Here is a 22880-nt window from a genome sequence, read left to right as displayed (position 1 = left end):
AGATTGGCCATAGTTTGATGTTTGTTTGATTTTTCTTACTGATCTCGATAAAGTGTTCTGATTTTTTGATATCTGCTGCGGCGATAAAGGTTTATTCACCCCAACTCGGGATGAATCCTTTTACGGATATCGGGAGGTTGCCCTTTGTTGTGGCTGATCTCAGTTTTTTTCTTTTTCGTTTCATTTCGGACTATTTTGATGTTTGAAGATGGAATCTATTGATTTAGCTTTCAACTTCTTGGACTTAATTTGTCACAAGATATATTAAAGAAAACTGCTTACTGGTCATAAGATTTGTTTTTTGTTCTGTTTTTCTGTTTCCTAGCAGTTTTATCTTTTTGGATATTGAATCTGGGTGGAATGGGGACAAGAGGTTTCTGCAGGATGTGATATTCTATTAATTTGTCCTTTTGAACAGGCAGCTCTGGGTGCAACCAGATTTTCTCTGATAATGACAGCTGAGCTGGCAAACCCTAGCAGGAGGGTTTGAGCCCGAACAGTGTAAATGCTGTTGTAGCTCCGATATCTTTCTTCATTCTTAATTTCATGATGATGTTAAACTAATATTCTTTTTGTGTTCTTTAGTTGTTGTCAATGGGCAGAATCAGCCAGACCAAAGCTGCCAAACTGAAATCTACCTACAAGCTCCTCCATGATACCTTGAAGAGGTATGTTTGATAAACCAGGTTTTTTTTTTTGTGTGTTCTACTTTGGAATCACTTTTTGACTACAGTGACATTTCCTTGGGCAAAACGAGCACTTTGTCAGATCCAGTTACGCTTCACTTGTTTACCCTTTAAAATCTTCGATGTACTTTCAGAAGAGAAGAGCAGCTTTGTTTACGTTAATAGAGAATTGTAGAATGCAGGTGAGGAAGTGTGAAGAGGTTACAGACACTACAACTGCTGTATAGGCTGAAACACTTGTCAGTGAGAGAAAATCTTCAAGACATATTTCTTTTCCACTGTTATTGTATCCTGATTTGAACACTAGTTCTGATTAAATCTAGTGCTGTCCTCGTTAATCTCGTTAAAATGACGTTAACGCCATAACCTCATAACGCAGCAACGCTGCACGACGTCAACGTGTTAGCGCAGTTAGCTCGTTAACGCACGGGGTGATCCACGTTAACCCGCTAACGCTGACAGCACTAATTAAAACATTTCTACGTTTAGTTTCTTGGGACAGCTGATTATGCATGTTGAACTTTATTAGCTTAAAAGTAAATCAGTGACAAAACTAATTACGCCCCAGGATTTAACAGCTTATAGACCCACCTTTAGCAGTAATAACTTGAAGCAGTCATTTTCACAATGACTTTATCAGCCCCTTACATCGTTGTGGAGGGATTTTGGCCCACTGTTCTTCACAAAATTACTTCAGGCACTGATTTATGCATAGCTCTCTAAAGGTCCCATCACAGCACTTTAGTCATGTTGAAGTCTGGACTTTGACTGGGGCTTGAGATTTTTGACCTGTTGCCCAGGCCCAGTTTAAGCAGTTTAAGCCAAGCTTTGGCTGTCAAACGGCCAAAAGATTTTTCTCTAGAAACTTGTTTTTTTACAGAGGAGTTCATGGTCCACTCAATAACTACAAGGTGTCCAGTATTATGTACTGTAGCTGCACAAAAAGCACAAATCATCACCCTTCCACCTCCATGCTTGACAGTTGGTATGAGTTTGTGCTTTTCTCCAAATGTGGCTCTGTACGTTTTGTTCTCATCTGTCCAAAGGGCATTGTTCTCATATTCTTATGATTGTTGTTCAGATTGAGCTCTACAAACTTAAGCAATGCTGCCTATGGTGTCCTCCTGGCAAGCCTCCCAAACAAGCCATGCTTGTTCAGTCTTCTTCTAATTGTGCTGTCATGAACTTTTAACAGGCCTGCTAACTGAGGCCTGAAGCTGTTCGGCTATTTTTTTCCACTGGATTCTCTTTACAAATGATTGTGTATAATAATTTCTGATCAGACCCATTAGGTTTATATAGATTTAAAGCTCACTTATTCACAAAGAGTCGGCACAGCAGGTTGCGTTTTGTGATTTGGCAGATACCCTTCTTGATGCAAACCTGAAAGGGATTTGTGTCTCCTCCTGTGATCAAACTGAGCCTATTTTGCTTATTAGGTGAATATGTAAACCACTGCACTATGGACCTAGGTTTAGAAGGATTTAAATGGATTTTGCTAGCTTAAAACAAACAGCATTAATAACTGCATTATTAACTGACAGCAGAAAACTTGGCATGTCCTCGTGGAGATTATGTGATACTGAACTGATATTTACTGTTTAATGACAAAATAAAACCACACATTTAAATCACTCTTCCATACAACAGTGCCCAGGATTCTGAAATCCACCTTTTAGAAGAGGCAAAGAGGTGTCGGGCTGAGTTGAAGAGGTTTCAGGTGGAGTTGGAGAGGATAGAGGAGAAGAGCACCTCTGAGGAGCCAGGAAGTGAGGTCAATGAACTGAGGCAACAGCTCCTTCAGGCATGCAATGAACTAAAAGCAGCTGAGGAGAGAGAATATAAGGCACAACACCAGCTAAAGTGGTGAGTGTATATCTGTGTGTGTGTGTGTGTGTGTGTGTGTGTGTGTGTGTGTGTGTGTGTGTGTGTGTGTGTGTGTGTGTGTGTGTGTTCATTTACACACACTGTTACTACAATCAGCGAGGCTACACGTTCAATTTTCAATCAGGTATTGAATCAAACGCCAAATGAATCAAACAAAGACACAGGAAGTTACATATGCACACCTACGCAAAATAGTGACACACTAGTAGGAAGCAAGAGGGTAAAAGGAAAAACACAGAAATGAAACTGCAGTGGTGAAGAGAGAAGTGGACACACAAACTGACTGGAGGATACACACAAACACAAGCGTGCTCACATACACACTGCACACACCCGCAGTAGCACACAGTCAGGTAACTGGGGACCAAACACTGAAGTGAGCTACATGAGGCAGCATCTTTTTATTGAATTTAGAAGGTGAAAGAGTAGAAGACACAAACACACTCAAATCAAATCGGTGCTGTGTTTGTGCAGCACTTGGCCAACAGCGCGCTTCCACACTAATAGAAATAAAAACATTGCTTTAGGACTGAACGTTATTGCATTTACATCATTTCTATTGCTTTCCTCAGTGTTACCGCATGGTGAAAACTTGATGTACGCAATTACTGATACAAATACCAGCCTCAAGTGGATTTGTGTTCAATCCGGATGTAAGATGTTTACTCATCTGAGCTCTGTACACTGTTAGTGTTTTTTTTTATTTTTTTTATTTTACACCAGTCTGGTACTTTCTGTTCCTCGTCTCTTATCCTTTTCTTTCAGACCCATAAGTCTCTGTCCTTATCGCAACCAATTTTACTCTCACCCTGCTGGCTTCTCATGACAGGCTTTCCTCCTCACCACTCACTCAGTCCAGCTCGTGCAAAAGGTCAAACACACCCATAGAAATGGAAAATACCAGACTCGCTCGAGTATCTCCCCTTCCTCTGTACACAAACTCAACTTTTTTCAAGTGGCAAAGGGAGTTTAGAGGAACATTGCTAAGCAACATGATAACACTCTCTGGTGGTTCCCAAACATTATGAGCATTAATCCTTGAAAACAATGTTAAAAATAAATGCCAGGCAAAGACATTCAGCATGATTAAAGAGCAAGAAAGGGGCATCTGAGATGTATATGAAAATTAGCTTACTAAAAAAAATAATGAAAACCTTAAACTTACATTGAAGGATAAAAGTTGACTGATTAAAAAGTTTTCTGAAAAATCTAAAGAGTTTCTAAGTTTCAAGAAATAACTTTGTGTGGTGGAGACTGTTTATAACTGGTAGTCAGATTTATAGCAGCCTCCCAGGTCGGCTTTTGGCACTGAACCCCTCACAAATACTGTTAATTGTATTTAGAAAAAACTCAAATAAAACACAGTCAGAGGTCAGAAGAAGAAGAAAAGCTTGTTGTGATTTTGCTAAAAGATCTCATTTACTCAATCCCCACACTTATTTTTCCTGCACTGCAGTGACTCCAGATCGCCCTGGCAATATAAAACCACTCACTGCACATAAACTCACCACTCCGCGGCAAAGATACGATCTGTAGGATACAGTGATTTTTAGTGCTGACACCCAGGCAGAAAGTTGTAGTCCGGACAGTAATTGAAATATTAAATGAAAACCAATTGCAGAGCATTCTCCCAGGATGCAGTCATAGGTATTATTACATTCTGACTGTGCATATTGTTTGTGACAGCGTTTGCTGGTGAACTCTGTTGCACTCCCACCGTCTCGGTTTCTCCTGCCACCCTTCTTTTCATCGCCTCCAGACTAAGATATTCTCTCCCCCCATTCTTGCCTTTTCTCCTGCTTATTCCCCTTTCCCCTCACTTGTCCACATGGCTATCAGTCTGCATATGACAAGCAGATGCTCACCATGCAAATATGCCTTTTAAAATCACTGCGTCCTTCATCTGTAGCCAAACAGATACGCAGGAATTCAGCACATTTTTTCGGTCACATTTTGCAGCCTTCCTGCATTTTTCTCTATAGTTGTTTTTGTGTATAACTTAATATCCAATATATCAGCTTGTCAGGAAGATTAATATAATTCACTTTGTGAGCTGTACAGTAAGGTTTTTCATTATGACAGAGCTGACTTGAAATTATTTCATACAAAACTTTAATCAACTGCTCAAAAAAAACATCTGCCGCGGGGAGATGAAAAATGCAAAGAAATTATATTTTATATACACAGTCAAACTTTGCTGGACACAATTTATCTGTTTCTATAGGATGAAGTGTTTAGCACTGTTGGTGTATTTGCCAGTATAGAATAAAGTGTTTTATATTAATATACTAATGCAACGTATCTGGCATGCTCTTTAATAATATGTTGATTCTGCTTCATTTGCTTTTTTGAAAACTGCACATTAGTCAAGTTTTAACAATATAAATGCAGGTTTGTGTCAGTGTGTTCCTCTTTTTGTTGAATTGAGAACTGAAAACGATTATTTATTCCTCTTGAAATTCCCGATAATTTTGTTTTCTTCTCCACATTCTCCTGTATTCTCGTGTGATCTACACTTTTCACCTACCCTCACCGGCCTGCAGTCTCTGGGAAGAGAAGCAGTATCTGGAGAAAGAGAATGAAATTCAGATGAAACCTGCTGTAAGTTCATTATTGCACCATCCAGTTCTAGTTTCAGAGGTGTGGATTACTATTCCAACAATGGTCTTGAAAGAGGATAAATATGAGTTTTACTTTAAGCCTCTATGCAGGCGTAATCCCTCCATATGAAGAGCGGGAACTGTCATTTCAAGCAGTATGAAGCTAAATCATTTTTATTCCAGTGTAGCAAAAAGGAGGGCAACAAGTGGAATGAGATTTAATCATTAATAACAAATCGACCTAACAGGCCAAATTCTTATTAATAATTTCACCATAACGTAGCATTTCCAACCCTTGGATTTTATTTTAATGATAAACAATAACAAGCAACACTTTTGGTGAAGAACATTTTATCAGATGTTGCCAAACAACCCCGAGGGTTACTCTCAAGGAGCACTACATTTATAAATTTCATCAAACTTTCTACATTTTATTGCTGGTGCTGCTGATGTCAAAAGAGTCTGAGCTTTGCAAAATTTCCTGAATAAATTCAGCGGCAGTGCTAATAACATTTGCATGTGTTTATATGCTACCGTTTTAATTCTGGAGTGCAGCACCAGATCATTACAAATTAGCCTGAACTCAAAAAGTGTTTTTAATGAGTCAAAGAGGCTCATGGGTAGTATTTAACCAACCAAACAAGTTATTAAAAAATATAATAAAACTCTAAACTCAAAGATCATCAGGGCCAAAGAAGTAATCAGTTCCACTGCCGGTGGCGTGCTTGCTGTTCAGGTAATTTGTTTTCTTAAGTGCTTTCTGTCTAACACTCACACTCTGATGGATGCATTAGAGAGCAACTTGGGGTTACTATCTTGCCCAAGGGTATCTGGCTTGCCTGGTTCCCTGGAGCCAGGGATTGAACCGCCAACCTTCCAATTTACAGATGACCTGCTCTACCTCATTGGAACCAACTAGAAGAATTTAGCAACTTAAAGAATCCAAATTTAAGGCACGTCTCAACTGGCTTCACTATTTACAATATATGCCACATACACTTGAAAAAATCAGAAACCTACTGTATTGTTATTTTTATATACACTAGATTGAGTCAGATGTTGAACCAGTATATTAGATTTAAAATAAAGTAAAGTCAGAGTAATCTAGCACTTTTAAAAAATGTTGAATTTCAATTGGTTTGTTCTGAAAAGTTTAGATTTAAAAAATCTGGAAAAACTCTGGCTTCTTGATTTTGTCAGTCTGGGTCATTAACTTGAAATACTTAAAAACGCTCACTGTGTATAATAATCATTTTTATCCTTTCACCCATCCACCAGTTTGAAAAATACGAAGTGTGAGCTTCAATTCGTTATAATGTACCTGATAATTCTGTATTATCAGTCTGTGGTTTACACGCTCTATGGGTCCTCTAGGAGCAAGAGGACAAGACAGAGGTCATGCAGGATCAATATGAGGATCTGAGGAGAGAGGTGGCACAAAGACAGCGAGAAATCAGGTATTATATGATGATGAAGTTTTAACATGCATTAACCACTATCTGTGTTCTGTGTGAGTTTGTTTTGTGTCTAACTGCAGATATTATCACTTTATTATCACGCCTTTAATGAAAATTGTTCCAGAGGTTAATGTACTTGTGTTTATACCTCACAGAAGTCTGATGGAAGATATAGAAACCCACGAAAAGCAGATATTGACAGAACAGAATGAGCTGGAAGATAAGAAGGCTCTCATTGAGCTCAAAGAGGTCTGTGCGAATGAGGGGGGAATAGCTTATAGGGTGCCATCAATAAAATAGCAAATCTGCCTTCTTACATGTGAACATTTACATGTGTATTACAAGGCTGAGAAGGCCGAGCTCATCAGAATACCTGACCAGATTTTAAAGGAGGCTGAAAGGAAACGCTCGACGAAGGAGTAAGTATATTAGTAAACTCCTCCTAATCTTTGCTGGGGAAGAGCAAGGAGAATATAGTTAGAAATTCCAGGAATGTCAATGAGACAGCTAGGGTGCTTCAGAGACACAGAAAAGAAAAGACAGCTGGAGCAACTTTCGAAAAGCCACTGCTCTAACCTGCCTCCACCCCTTCATCTGGAATTCGTACACAAACAAAATAAAAGTATCTGGATGAACCATTAAGATTCATAGTGGAAAGATTTTCTCTTTTTAATTGTTTATGCTCAGTGTAAATGTCTGTTTGGATATCAGTCCTTTTTTTTCCTACTGAAAACCATTTTTCAGTTTACATTTCTGCAGATTCTCTGGCTTTTGATCTACAGTACTACCAAATAAAGAACTGAAATGAGGGGTACTTTTTGTTGTACTACCCAAATTCTCAAAAATTTTCAGGCATCAGTCTTTTTATTGTAATTCAAGTGCAGCTGCAGGATGATTCACTTGCTGCGTCACTGCAGTTCCTTTTATGTTTCTTTTAAATTAATATTTGGCTTGCGAGTATTGCGGTGGAACTGTCTGTATAAGCTGTTTCAGCGCTGACTTGTAATTTCAAATTCACAAAGCTGAGGGGTACTGTGGGGTGTATGTAAAAGATGCATGCGCATGCTGTTATTTCATAAGATATGCACTAGAGCACACTTTTATCCTGTTCTCATACTTGCGTTCGTTCTTTATTTTTTACATTTCTTCCAATTCCTGAAACACAAATACCAGAGCTGCAATGAAGAAGATGAAAACACTAAATATGGAGATTTCAGAAATTGAGCAGCAAGTAAAAGCGGTGGATGAGCGAAACCATTCCCTCAGGATGAAGAAGGAGGACGTGATGCAAGAGCTGGAGGGTCTGAGGGTCCAAGTGGAGGCCAGTCAGAGGATTCAGAGGCAGCTGCTGAAAGAGCAGGAGATCAAGAAGGAGGAGCTGAATGAATTTATGGGCAACAGGTACTTTTTTTTTTCTTTTTTCTTTCATTTAGTCTGAGCGACTTTGACTATTCTTAGGGAATCGAACATAGTGCTTTTCAGGTAGTGCTAACAACTCATATCCCTTTAATTGACACATTTCACCAATCGTAGGACTAGGAGCACACTGCACTGGCTTGTGCCCCCCCCCCCCGGCTGGGTTTCTTCATGAGATAGATAATGTATGTTCAGATAGGATATTTGTCATGCGTGTCACTGTGTTTTCCCATTACCAGAGGCATCTTGGAAATGAAACTGCAGAACATCATGTGTGACAGAAAGCATCTGTATGAGAGACGGTCTCTGCAGCTCAAGGAGAAAAACAGGTACAGAGTGATATCTCACGAGTAATCTTTTCCACATGGAAATTAGTCCTTACATACTGAGAACCTTGACGGTGACCTTTTTCTGAACACAGAAATGTTAGGTTTGCATTTAGCATTTGCGTTAGCGTCTTCACGTGTTATTTTAGTAGTTTAAATCAGTCTTCTCTGCCACTGCTGGTGTCTATGTCATATATGTTCTAACATAAAAGGTCTTGAATAATCAGGCCCCATCTTATCTTAAAGACCTCATAGTTCTGTATCACCCCAATAGAGCACTTAGCTCTTAGGTTACTGGCTTACTTAAGGTATTTAAAAGTAAGGTATTCAATTTAATTTATATAGTGCAAAATCCCAACAACAGTCACCTGGAGGTGCTTTATATTTTAAGGCAAAGATCTAACAATATTAGAGAACCTGCTCTTTTAATTAACCAGCTCCTAGTTTGGATTCAGGGGACAGACACCCTCTCTACTTAAGATTGTGCTTGAAACTTTCCTTTTGGTAAAGCTTATATAGGCCTGGGCTGCTGGAGGCTTCTTCTGGAGGTGTTTCTTCTTCACTCACCTTTTGTCACTAACTACGTGTTTATACACCTCTCTGCATTTAATCATGAGGTTATTATTAACCTCTGGCTGTCCTCCAGAGCATGTCTTTTGTCCTGTCTTCCTCCCCTAATCCCCAAGCATTTGCGGCAAGTGGCAGCCCCTCTCTGAACCTGGTTCTGCCAGAGGTTTCTTCCTGTTGAAAGGGAGTTTTTCCTTCCCACTGTTACCAAGTGCTTGCTCATAGGGTGTCATCTGATTGTTGGGGCTTTTCTCTGTATTATTAAAGGGTCTTTGACTTACAATATAAAACGGCTTGAGATGGTTTGTCAGTTAGTCATGACTAGGGAAACCTAGTCATGCTATAAATCATTTAATGATACACTGTAAAGATTAGGGGTGCAACGATACACAAACTTCACGGTTCGGTTTGCACTGAAAAAAATATGTTGTTGGATTTACTTAATTCAATGGTGGACATTTGTTGCACACAGATGTTTTGCTTTGGCAGCAACTTAAACAATTGAGTTAAATTAACACAATTTATTCATGTTCAATAAACCTGTGCAATTTGTGTTGATAAAATGTGACTTAAACATGTTTTGATGAAGTAATTTGAGCTCTTGAAATATTTTAATCCTTCACAATTTTCTCACTTTATCCCAACACCATTCAATAACTTTTACCCAATACTACTTGGTCACTTAAATGCTACATGTTATCTTCAAATTACATTTTGCTATTATATTCTAGTATCAAATACACAATTTTCAAATGGAGGCCTTATAACAGATTGTATTGTTCTCTTCCAAGATGGTTGCTGGCATCCACCAGTAACCTTTCAAAACAAAATGTCTAATTTCACTGCATTGACAGTAGGTAAAGAATTAAACTGACATTACTCCTCCACTGAATCTACATAAATCAACAGTTAAATAATGTCAGTTCTTCCGTGTTCTCTGGAATCAATCACAGCAAAGAAATTAGACTGTTTCTTTTGAAAAATGTTGGGAAAGAACAAATCAGTTAAACATTCAGTTAAACAACAATTATAACTAAACAATTTGAGGTAATGTTAGTTTCCATTAACATTAAATTAGGTTACTGAATTGGCAAACACCTTCCTATTAACATTACCCATTTTACCCCAATAACTAAAGAAATTAGCACTTGCAGGTCAAAACCTTTATTCAAGAGATGCAAAAATAACATTGATACAGTGACTGTCAAAAATTACAGCACTGATCATACTGTGACATCTTGGTTCAAAACAGCACACTTAGAAATATTCAACGTTCTTTACTTCAACTGAATGAAACTGAAAATACCATTTCACACGACCCATATGGGATATTTAGACTGCATAACTGTTCATGCTACATCTCTTCACTAGTAAAAGAAAGAAAAAATACAAAGAGAAATTTAAAAATGCTGCCAAAATGCTGTACAGAGCAAAAGGAAAAACAAACAACAACAAGAAAAACGGCTCGTCCTCATGGCAGTTGCAGAGTATATAAAAATGAACCCTGCGATCTGTTCCTGGAATTGAGCTTCAAAAATGCAGCAGAACAAGTGTGAGATTTAAATGTCCTCTCACCTAGAGCTGATCAGCTTGCATGCATAACAGTGAGCTTTCCTTGCAGGAGCAGTTTTGTCTTAGTTGTGAGTTTTTCTTGAGAGCTGAGTTGCATCCAACTCCATTACCACCCTTTGAATCACCTCAAAAGTGTAGCAGAGTTGTGATGGGTAACTCATATTGAAGGAATAAAAAAGGTCCAAACAGCATGGCTACTGCAAAGGTCACGTTATCCAGATCTTGAAGAACTACTATACCCTCGATGATGATGCCAACATCAGAAAAGTCATTGCCTGGTGCATCCTCTGGAGACAGATGTTCATTGTGGTTTTCTCAATCTGTGCAGTGGCCTCAGTCAAGTCCTGGTTAAACACAAAACATTTCTTTAAGATTCCTTTTTAAACTCATCTCTTTTGAATCTACCAGTTCTAATGTTAGAGTAATTTAAACCAATGCAAGCAACATAGTAAATAGCTATAGCCAAAGAGTTGCCTGCCATGCTGCCATTCATGGTCTAACAGAGTTTCTAAGACAGAGTGAAAAACATAATAATTTCAAATGCTTTACATTAGTTTTTGTTAGAAAGACACCGGCCCATCAGAAATCCAGGTTATGTCACTCAGAAGATGTTAGAATTTAGACTTTCAGCCCCACAATTTGGTTAGCTGTTGGTCTTTTTTTTTTTCAAACAAAACCTAATGTAAATATTGGTGGGATTTTCCTTTGTTCACTAGAATGACAAATTTAAAGTTTTTTCACACTGATGTGACCCCTAATATAAGGGGGTGGGGCCTCAAGGGGGGGCGGCCGAGTTCGCTACCAGGCCTCATGTGAACTTCAAATTATTAAAGAGGACTACTGGTCCTAACCAGTCCAATGAGGATCAAGTGGATAACTAAATGCATTTTTAAATGTTGCAAAGCCACAATCTACTCATAAAACACTCACCATGAACTCCTGCACCAAGATGTTGCAATTGTCTTTCACACAGATGCGGAGCACTTTGATGAGACTCCCTTCGAGCATTAATGTCATCCTAAAGTATTATAACAAAGAAAACAGAGATTTGTGAACTTTTCAGTAGCACAGAAGAAAATGATCCCAGACAAAAACTTAAACCAGTCAACATGCAACACCAGCATCTACAAAGAAATATCAAAAGTTCCTGTTTGACATCAACTTTATGGATATATAGTTTCCAGAACATTTATTTTTTTAAAAAGATAAATTTTTCTCAGTGGGCCAGTAAATGCATAACGAAAATTATGGCATCCTTTCGGTGGAATCAGTACTCACGGGTAATAGTTGACTGTTTCAATGGATGCAGCATAAAAATCTTTTACTGACCTAATGCAATACATATACACTTTGTAGTTAAAGAATTTTAAAGTTCTTACTGTCATCATGGCAGCTACATCCTTTAGCTTTGTGCCCTGTTCCCCCAAACACTTTCAGCAGACTGTCAGAGAGAAACTCAGCTCCGTCAGAAACCTTGACTGTAAAGGCAAGGTTGGGATGCACTGGAATGCTGCATTTCATCTAAAATGACATAAAATTATTTTGAAATAACAGCAGGCACTGTGCTTGGTTAATCAGTAATGTTTTGTTGAATAAAAACTGTGTTTCCAGATCTTATGGGATTAAAAAAATCCAAAGATGTTTGTTTCTGATTTGCAACCCAAGAACCCACAAGTTACAACCTCATTTTAGTTCAAGTGTGCATTAATGTGAGTCCAGTAATCACCTTTCTGACAATACATACAGGTTAAACCTATGGCAGATTTTGGATTTCTCAGTTGTATTAATAGGGTGGTCTATTTGAGTATGCATGCACCTAATAATTATAAAAAACCTATTATAATTAAGTTACAGAAACCTTAAGCGAAAATAGAATATACTTTCTTACCATAACACCTTGAACCCACAATCCATCAGCTGACTCCTGGTGAAATGCAGAATAGAGGTAATCTCTCAATGTGCAGCAAAAAAAAACAAAAACAAAAGGACAGCAGGTGAGGGCAGGAAGGGTAGGGATGTAAGCTAGCATAATGCCACTGATGATATTAGCTAAAGCTGTTCAATGTCCAAAATCTCACTAACACCACGGTGCAGTAAATACACAATGTAACTGAAGAGTCAGTTGGCAAATCTATTCACACAGAAAACCAAATTATGTTGTGAGTGCCTCGTAATTAGGTTTAATGTGATATTACGGCTCTTGTGCCAAAGACAAATTCAAATGAAAAAGCGCCAATTCTTTGACAACAGATAAAACAGCAAATAAGCTAACGGCTCTTTTTTAGCATGTTACATGGCGGCACTCTAGACGTTTAACTACATTTGGCTGAAATATGGTAAACATTAATTCAAAAAATCAAGACATACCAAAAAACGTAGAGTTGGCTGCTCGACTTGACTGAGATGGATGCATTTTTTAAACCACGATCCAAAGCCCGCGAGATGAAATCACGCGTGGTTTCACGAGATTTAACGTTGCTATCTTATTGACTTACTTCACCTGAACATGATATGAACAATTTAATACACCCTTTCTGCATATCATGTAGTTTTTACACTATATAGTTACATTTATCTTTAAAACATGAGGCAATTGTGTTAAATACATGCAAGATGCTTACATAAATCCAAGAGATGGCCAGTCCCTTTTTTTCAGTGTGGTTCGATACTTTGGTGTCACGGTTCGATATTTTTTCGATACAAAAAAATGTTCATGCCTTTTTAATTTGTCATTTATTAAAATTATAAATATATATTTTAACTCAAAAGTACAGTTTTTAAATTTAATGTTGCTGAAACAAAAGTAATAAAAAAAATAATAAATATATCTCAGGGCTCTCAAAATTTCAAAATCCCTGGTAGCCCTTCGGGCAGGGACTCTTCAGTTTTTGGTAGCCCAAAATAAATGTAAGTAGCCCGAATAAAAAAGAGAGCAATTTTTTGATTGATGTTTTGTTTCCTTTACAATATTATACTTTAATGTATAATATTGTAAAGGAAACAAAACATTAATCAAAAAATTGTTGAAAAACAAATTACAACATTGTATAAAAATTACAATCATCAACTCAAATACTTGGTTCTAATTGAACAGAAATTTCTATGAACTTGTAAGAACTGTGTAGGACATGAATCAGTCTGTGTCAGATCCTGAATTTGAAATTTCCGCTGAAGTCACGGGTAAGAGACAAGTGGAACCAAGATCTAGGCCATTTGCTTTTTGAAGTTTGCAAAGACTGCTAAATTTTGCCAGTGGTAGTTCACTCTTTGCAACATAGTACGCTGTTCTAAACAGATTTTTCAGGTTTATTTTTAGTATGTTATTTGCAATTGGTGTTTGTTCTGGGAAAGATATTGCAGACTGAGCAATAATGCATTTCTTGCATTTCTCATGGCTTCTAATGGGGCCTTTCTTAAAATGACTGGTCCCAGTAACAAAGGCGCTTGTCGACTCAGAAATCGAGAGAAAACCAACAACACACCCGGCAGAACATTATGTTATTTACACGGGTGCACATAAGTGGTCCGCATGTGCGCATTCGCTGTCAAAATAAAAGAGGCGCACCAGGTAAGAAGTTGCAACGCGCGATTGCGTCTATATAAAAAGCACTGTTTTTGTCCGCTAGAGTGGGATTTTCACGGCACATTCTGCACCACATCTCTGTGCGTTCATCATTTGTTTGAAGCCAGCTCACCTCCTGCAACCACTTTTCTGAGAATACGCGCTTCTTTTGTGGTTCGGACTCCTTCTGACATTTCTTTGGAGGTGGAGGAACACCAAAGTAATTGCTTAAAGGAGCTTCTTCGACATCTTTAAGAGTTTTAAACAAATGTCTATCCTCCTCCAGAAAATCTTATGTATGCAAACAGGCGTTGCAACTTCATATCTTGTGCACGTTGTTTGTTTTTTTTTGACAGCGAATGCGCACCTGCGGACCACTTATGTGCAGCCCCGATTATATAGCTCGTCATATTGCAGCCACAGAAATTCTTTTGTCCATGAAACCATAAAGCTGCACTTTCTTTTTGCCTTATAGTCTGATTTGTCATAACTTTTCCGTTTTGTGGTAAGCTTTTCTTTGGCTGTCACTTCTTCACCCTGACCTGTCTTATTTGGCTCAGCAGAACTAAAATATAACGGTCAGCGATTCTCTGCGCGATCAACCTCTCACATGTTTAAGCTTGCTGCGGGAGATTTCACTTGTCATGTTTGCATAGTAAGCTAACGATTGATAAGACGATGTCAGAGGAATTGGTGCGCAAATTATCATCACTCACCAATCAGTACTGTCGCTCTCTATACACAGTTCGCACGATTGCAAAGTGAAAGCAAAAAACAAGCGCAAATTCAAACACGATTTGAATATGTCACATATTGACAGTGGCTCACCGATGGCAATGACATAATTACCCAGCTACATTTCCGAAAGAATGCAAAAGCATTGACATATATTTTCCTTCCTACAATAGCCCGACGGGCAGGGCAGAGATAGATTTTGGTAGCCCGACTGGAAAAATCGCTAGCCCCGGGACGTCGGGCTAGCGATTTTGCAAGCCCTGTGTTACAGGCATGGCCCTTTAAGGATGAAGCCTGATGGGAAATGTATTCGGGATGTGTGTAGCGGGACTGCCTGGTGTGTGTGTGTGTGTGTGTGTGTGTGTGTGTGTGTGTGTGTGTGTGTGTGTGTGTGTGTGAAGAGAGAGAGCGGAGCAGGGGAAAAGTAACGGTTAGCTACAGAAGAGACGAAAAGAAAATAAATAAAAGGAATATAATAACTCCCTCGACAGCCAGAGTTGTGTCGGCGATGCTCGCTGTGAGTAAACTGTTTCAGCCCACTGTACGCGGTGTTCGTGCCTTAGAGAAGAAATAAAGTTCGGTGAAGCAGTTTCCTACGCCTCCTTCGATCTTTTTGCTAGCGGAGTTGACCTGTATATTAAGCTGTTGCCGGCTACGAGTCAGTTACGGAACCTTCAAGTAACTGCCAGAGGTTTCCTTACTACGGTTCGGGGCCGCGGATCTGGCGCGGTAATACCTGTATCTGATTGAGGAATCACTCATCTTTGGAAAAGAGAGTTTATTACAGAGAAATGGCTCTTTCCAAAATAAAAGCTATACTATACGCTTCTTCTGGGCTATATTCTCAGCAGCATATTGTAGCGGGTCAGGGCTGTTCGGGGTTCTGTTTGTACAGTTATGTTTTGTTTATGTTGCCATAGTGACGGGTGACGCCCTCCCGCTGCGATGGTGTGTCCTTCCGGGGTCAGAGGGCGCCTTGTGTGTTGTTGTTGTTGTTGCTGTGCGGTTGCCGCGCTGAGCAGTTAGCAGTGTTCTTCTGCAGATGTCAATAAACGGCTGTGCTCCCTGGCTAGCTCACGGGAAGCAAGACCAAACGACACCTCCGTCTCCTCCTTGTCTGAGCTCGCCACAATATTAAACATATCAGGTCCCCATAAGGATAATCATGTGCTAACGGCTGTCTAAATGACTCGGGTAAAGTTTGTAGCATGCATGCTTGTTGTTTTTGTCTGCTTCCACTTGTCTTTGCACTAGGATGATGTCGGAGTAAATGTGCAGTCATATTCGTTGTGTTCCCACTAGTGCTGTCAGCGTTAATCTCGTTGAGATGACGTTAACGCCACAACACGGCAAATCTCCGTTAACGAGCTACCCCTGCGTGGGGCTGGACGGCCAACACGTTAACGAGCTAACTGCCACTAGTTCCCACCCATGTAATTGAGCATTGCGTGGAACATCCAACATACTGTTTTACTTTACTCCATGACGCGCTTAACTTCAGGGTCATATGTCACATGAAAACCAAAATAATTCCAAACGCCAGATCTGAATGAGTGTGGGGGAGGTTCAATTTGCCATGTTGCAAGGAGAGCTTAACTTCTGTCTCGCTAGCTTGCCCTGCGCTCTTCCTTCTGACAATGCTGTCTGTGTTGAAGGCTCAGTGGATCTGCGCTCTACAGTGCAGCCTAGGCGGAGTAGTCGAACGCAGATTCACTGAGCGCTCAACACAGACAGCATCGTCAGAAGGAAAGTTGATAAAATAAATTACAAATTTTGTATTGTTCATACATATGCATACCGAACCGAAAGCACTGTATCGAACGGTTCAATACCGATACGAGTATCGTTGCACCCCTAGTAAAGATCCTTTAAGTATAAAAAATACATCATTTTGAGCAGTGGCAGGTGTAGTTTTACAGTTTTTCTGCATCAGTGTGCAAATGTTTTAAAGTCTAACAGCTGTTTAACAAGAGGTGAGTCTTTAGCTGCATTTCAAACACAGTTCAAAACCATCATATTTGACAGCAAACCATATGCAGCACTTTATAATTAGCTAGATGTGAAACAATAGATTTTAGTGTTGGAGAGTCGGTGTCATGATAATGAAATATTTAAAAGGGGCCTGTTTTTTATCCACAGGCAGATGCAAGCCCTGAACAGGATGGAGCACGCATTGACCGCAGCCACGGAGCAGCTCGAACACATGCGGAATATCTACGAGAAGTTAAAGGCAAAGGTGATCTGTGAAATGTTGCTTTCACATGAAGACATGGTGAAGCAGTTAAAGTGTCCAGTGTGATTGCTGTGGTTCCTTTGTACATGTAACACCTGTAATTGCGACTTAAAAGCTTCACAGTACTGTATAGATTCTCTTCATCTTCTCACTGGAGTTAACAACAGATTTGGAACATTTTCCAGGCTTTGACACAGGTGTTGTATTGTCACATAAATTGTTGATTTATATTAGACCAAGCTTCCTGTCATTTTTCTGATGTGCGCATTTTTTAACGAGAAAGTGGAAGGAAGAGGAACAAGCGGCTGATTGGAAATGCATCAGCACATCTCAAAAGGACATAATGGCATGAAAGGAAATCAATATGACACATCTGGGAATTTGCACATTGAGGAAACAAGGAAACAACGCTTCTGAACATTATGATTCACTCAGTTTGCTAATCAAGAATAGCTCACACGAACAGCCGCACGTAATGAAACTGAACTGTTTGGAGGAGTCTGTGGTTTTACCACAGAAATTCATCACATTTAAATCGAACGCGATGTGATTGATGGGTTTAATATTTTCATACTGTTGTGCTCAAACTTTACCCAGCAAGAGGGCTAATAATGAATATTTATTGCTTTATGTATGCAGATGAAACTTAATTATGGTATTGCATTATCTTTTTTGAAGTACTTGAACTTACTGATGTAGTCTTCTTCTCCCTCCAAACTTTTATAAAATATGCGGCTGCGGAGATCAAACTGCTAAAAACGAGACGCTGTTATAAGATCAAATAATCTAACACTGTTGTGTTTGTTTTTTAGTAAGCCTTTTTGTGGGATTGAATATTCACTGCCCGGATTAGATATTGGGTGTAGGAAGATTAGGACTCAATCCTCATGGTGTTTTTTTTTCTTTACACTGTGGTCTGAAGAACATTGCATTTGAACCCAATTCAAAGGATACTTGCCAATTTATACTGAAAGAAAACTCTCATTTTCTGAATTTTCAGTTAGATGCTGTCCCCAAAACAGAAGCCAGCTTTCAGCAAAGGATGGAACTTCAGAAAGAGGTTGATGCTCTCAAAGTCAGCTTTGAAAAACAGGTGGGCATGTAAGGGCCAACCATCGATCCGTTTTCTTCTGCTCATTGAATTCAGGGTCGCAGTTTGAGCTGGAGTAGGGCGAGAGGCTGCGTATACCCTGGATACGTCTCCAGCCTATCAAAAGATATGCTTTAAATACCACATAGACTTTATTAATCTGACACTGGGGAAATTCACATTATAGCAAGAATAAGTGTGAGCAAGAAAAAGCAAATTGGAGATATCTTGATGCATTCTCAATGCGTTTTGTGGGAGAAAGGTTTCGTCACTCATCCAAGTGACTTCTTCAGTCTCAGCTGACTGCAGGTTTCCCCAAATCTTATAAACAGCACATTTGCATAATGACTGAAACCAGCCCACTGAAACGTTTCTCCCACAAAACGCTACGTCCAGATGAACAGAATCAACTTTTGGAGAATTGGAGATATATTAGAAAAAGGAAAAAGTAGAACAATAAATAATAAATAGTGTTTAAATACAGAAAAAACAGACAAAAAAAACTACACGAGTAATTTCTGCTATTCACAAATGGTTGCTACAGTATGAACAATCAAAGAAATTTTCATATTTACTCTGGGAGTGATAATATTAATTATAATATGCTATAATATTAGTTAGTTTTAATAAACATCTCAGGCTTTTTCCACTTTCTGGGTCTTGCACTTTTACTATTAAAGTTCTCACTAAGTCGTTTTTCATGTCTTTGTATCTTAATTTCAAGAAATGAGGGACAAAATGAGATTTCTGTTTACATATTTTGTTCATGACACACAATAAGAGAAAATTGATTCCAGTGATCGCCCCGGGGATCCATAATATCATTCGGTTTTTAATGTTTTTAAGGTGTTTTTAAACTGTAAAGGGCTCCTAAATTGTTCCCAAACAGCTATTGGCGGCTGAAGAGGAAAGCGAGCGAAAGCAGCAGTATCGGGTCATTCAGGAGCTGCTCAGTGACTCAAACCGCCTCAGAGAGGAGGTCCATAACCTGAGATGTTTAACGCAAATCAAAGCAGAGGAGAGAGGCCAGAAGCACCGTGAACTGCTCAGGGTCGAGGTGAAGTTTAAACCCACAGACATGCACACCGATTTATTTACATTTTATGTCATCATTAGTGCATTTTAGTGCATAATATAATCATTTATGCAGACACAGAGCAGTTCAACTAGACTTGTGTGAGAATCAGTGGGTTTGTATTTTAGATACTTTGGGATGTTAGCATGACAGTCGAGAAACCAGCGAGCAAGAGCGCATCTGTCTTCTACATTAATAATATTGGGGATATTGGGATTGAGGAAAAAACATTTTATAAATTATTACGGTTTTTTTTTTAATTAATAAAAGATTCACCGACTCTTTCTTAATTAGTACATAAGAAAATCCTGGATCAACAGAAACCAGCTCGAAAATAAATGAGAAATTCTTAAAAATAAAAATTGCAAAGAAAACAAAGACTGTTAGATCAGTCATTTGAATTTTTGTTTATCCTTCATTTACTTACAGTTTAAAAATGGAAGCTATTTTAAAGGCACAAGGGAAGTTTGATATCTGGCACAAACACACACACGTGCATACACACAGCAGATGATGATGCTGTTCCTTGTTAAATCTTCCAACAGCAACTGAACGAGCGCATCCAGCACGAGCTCAAAGAAAAAGACCTGATCATCATGGACCATAACAAGCTCAACACTATGCTACAGCGCAGGTGCACCTGTTTTGTTTTTTTTAACGATGTTATAGTGTTGTTAATTATGTTGTTAATTTCAGAAATAAACTGTATAACAACAGTTTATTAAAGAAATAAACTGTTGTTACTGTCTCTGTCTGGCTCTCTCTCTGAAATAAAAGCATTTTATTACATTTTTATTTCCCGATGCAAAATCCTTGATGTGTGTACCTCATTTTGCTCTATCCATCCATCTTTTCATCCGTAATTGGATGAAGTAGCATGAATTTAAATATCAGAACTTTTGCAGTGACTGCCTGAAGTCTAGAATCCATGGACATCACCAGATGTGGTTTCCTCCCTCGAGATACTATGCTAGGACTTTACTGCAGCCATCTTTAGTTGCTGCTTGTTTGTGGGCCTCTCTCTGTTTTATCTTCAGTAGCTGAAAAACAAGCTCTATTCGAGTTTTCTGTATGCTTTGAGTTCTTACCTATTTCTAGCTTTGTGTTTCTCCAAAAGGATCACAATGCTAGATAACATTACAACTCAGCAGAGGAAGACTCTGTTAATGTTCATGTCCTCTCACATATTCACGAGCCACAAGGGTTTTGGATAAATTTGACATTTTAAGTGCCATTTACTTCCATTTAACTAAAGCAAATATCCGTCTCCAAAAGCACAAAACTCACACCAAGTATGTAGATTTTGGTTTTCAGTGAAATATTCCTTTAATATAACCATTTTTCACGACTGATAATTGATTCCATGTTATATGTTTGGCTCCTCTGAGCTGCAAAATATCTGCAGCCACAATTAATTCAGACATCTGTGCATGTTGTCTTGGTAGAAAACCATTTCTTTCTAATTGGTCATACTTCAGTGTTCAGACACAGACTAATGCATAAAGCACCACCCAGTATAAAAGCAGATTTTTAAACAATGCATTCATTAAGGTCAAAGCAGCAGAGTTCAGTTTGAAGTGGTTGCACTTGACATGGAATCAGACAGTGTATCTCCTCTCTGTTCTCACATTTAGCCGTCGTTCGTCACAGCACACACGTCTTAGATGCATTTTAAACCCTGTGAGACTTTGGTTCTTTCATAATTTTGTGATCCACTGATCACTTGTAATGAATATGAGTCACTGATATTAAGATTACTCTGTTAGGAGTATAGCATCTGTTGATGACAAAATTTCTGTCCATAGTTTATTTAGCAAGCGCACATAGACCTAAAAGTCTAAGAAGTATAAATACAAAGCATTAGTGTAACGTGTAAAGAAGTTGTTCTGGATTGGGAGTTTGTGTTGTAGATAAATAATGTGTTCATTACTAATCTGTGTTTTGTTACCTCGTCAGAATATTACAGTACTCTAAGCTGTCCGATATGGTTATGGAAGAGAAGAAAAAGTATGTCAAGCTGAAACAGATGGCCTCACAGACGATCACAGAATTGACGGAGCAGATTAAGGTCCTGGAAAATGAATCGGAAATCCAGCGAACCATTGCCATCAACAAGGACAGGTGTGTTTAGGATATGTGGTCATAACCAAATACTATAATAGCAGTTAAAATGTCAAGCTGTGTGCAACGAGTTATGTTTTATTGAGTTTCTGTGTGTAATTATTATCTTTTTCCCTTTATATACGCCTATTTCAGAGGACTCTCAAAGGCTCGTATGAAGATCTCTAATACTTCGAAAACAAGGGACAAGCTACGCAATGACATTTCCAAGGTTCACAGACACACACACACCCTTTGCAGTATGGCAGTATCACAATTTAGACAGTTTAAACAAACATTAAATGAGCTGCGAGACATCCAAAGTTGTGTACAGACACAAATAAGACAGGGGTGAACTCATTGGTAGCATTTTATAGTAAAACGTGTGGGGTTTTTTTTGTTTATCACTGTTGTTAGAATGATCTTACCTGAAGTGCTTTATTACTGTGCCATATATTAATCTCATATTAATCAAACTGCCATATAATCATATAGTGTAGTGTTAAGTGGACACAGCCCTGAATAATAAAGGCATTAGAATAGGTGTCCTTCAGTCGTAGACTCTCACCCATGTTTGCCTGTAGAGCAGTAGATAGTAGTGGAAACTTGTAGTGGAAACTTACTGAAATGCTGTTGTTTAGACTAGAAAAGGTTCCTGGTAATAAAACTGTCAGGTGCCCGTCACCATTTTGAGATCCACGGCAACGTGTCTTGCAGGACGCATCTCCCTTCTAGAAGTATTGTGAAAGTGAAATAAAGTGTTAAATGGTCTAGGGAGCAGTGTTTTGTCTTCCATCGGCTGCCTCTGAGGAATCAAAAAAACTCGGTGAAGGGTTACGGACAGTACCTAGCTCAGGGGTAGGTCAGGGTAGCCGTTCAGCGGATTCGAACCCCAACCTTCCGATCATGGGGCGACCACTCTACCTACTGAGCTATCCCTGCCCACAAAAAACGTGAAAAGATTCCTGACTTTGATTACCCAAATGACATTTTAAGAAGGTTCCTCTCCTGGATGTTATACTTGTACCATCTTTGCTGTTGAAGAATTCTCCCACAGATTTAGATTCAGGATTCTTTCAGTGCTAGGCAAGGCAAGGCAAGTTTTTTTGTATAGTACAATTCAACAACAAGGTGATTCAAAGTGCTTTACAGAGACATTAGAAACAAAAACAAATAAAAAGCATGATTTAAAATTGATTAAAACAATCAAACAAACAAACTAATTAACAAACAAACAAAACAGTATATAAAATCAAAACAGATAAAATCAGAAATAGATAAAATCAGTAGTTAAAATGTTAGTTTTGAAATTTAAGCTTAAAAGTGTGGATTTGGTGCTTTATTTAAATGCAGCTGAGAACAGGTGAGTCTTCAACCTGGATTTAAATAAACTGAGTGTTTCAGCTGATCTGAGGCTTTCTGGGAGTTTGTTCCAGATATATGGAGCATAAAAGCTGAATGTAGCTTCTCCGTGTTTGGTTCTGACTCTGGGAACTGATAAAAGACCGGATCCAGATGACCTGAGGGATCTGGAAGGTTCATACTGGGTCAGGAGGTCACTGATGTATTTTGGT

The 22880-nt window shown here is 38.8% G+C and overlaps 1 protein-coding gene and 1 long non-coding RNA gene across 5 annotated transcripts in view; one reads left to right on the top strand and one right to left on the bottom strand.

Annotated features, from left to right (window-relative positions):
* ccdc146 (coiled-coil domain containing 146) overlaps nt 1-22880 on the top strand; it is a 66482-nt gene that overhangs the window by 19563 nt on the left and 24039 nt on the right. For 3 of the 4 annotated variants that reach the window (XM_085387916.1, XM_085387918.1, XM_085387917.1), the window contains 14 exons: nt 586-668; nt 2337-2552; nt 5117-5174; nt 6548-6630; nt 6786-6879; nt 6976-7049; nt 7804-8031; nt 8286-8375; nt 16948-17044; nt 18042-18134; nt 19021-19188; nt 19752-19840; nt 21163-21327; nt 21463-21538. In XM_085387916.1, coding sequence (XP_085244042.1) covers nt 586-668; nt 2337-2552; nt 5117-5174; nt 6548-6630; nt 6786-6879; nt 6976-7049; nt 7804-8031; nt 8286-8375; nt 16948-17044; nt 18042-18134; nt 19021-19188; nt 19752-19840; nt 21163-21327; nt 21463-21538 — 1614 coding nt within the window. The remainder of the gene's footprint in view (nt 1-585; nt 669-2336; nt 2553-5116; nt 5175-6547; nt 6631-6785; nt 6880-6975; nt 7050-7803; nt 8032-8285; nt 8376-16947; nt 17045-18041; nt 18135-19020; nt 19189-19751; nt 19841-21162; nt 21328-21462; nt 21539-22880) is intronic. The other variant, XM_085387919.1, reaches the window with a different exon arrangement.
* Nucleotides 10251-13165, bottom strand: LOC146650049 (uncharacterized). Its single transcript, XR_014908180.1, has 4 exons — nt 12400-13165; nt 11891-12032; nt 11442-11529; nt 10251-10855 (listed from the first exon to the last, which is right to left on the bottom strand). It is a non-coding gene; the product is annotated as an uncharacterized LOC146650049 (long non-coding RNA).

Source organism: Rhamphochromis longiceps, linkage group LG17 (assembly GCF_057381845.1).
Source record: "Rhamphochromis longiceps isolate RC_006_pf linkage group LG17, R_longiceps_female_GT1.1, whole genome shotgun sequence".
Classification (NCBI taxonomy): domain Eukaryota; kingdom Metazoa; phylum Chordata; class Actinopteri; order Cichliformes; family Cichlidae; genus Rhamphochromis; species Rhamphochromis longiceps.
This window is presented reverse-complemented; position numbering and strand designations above follow the sequence as displayed.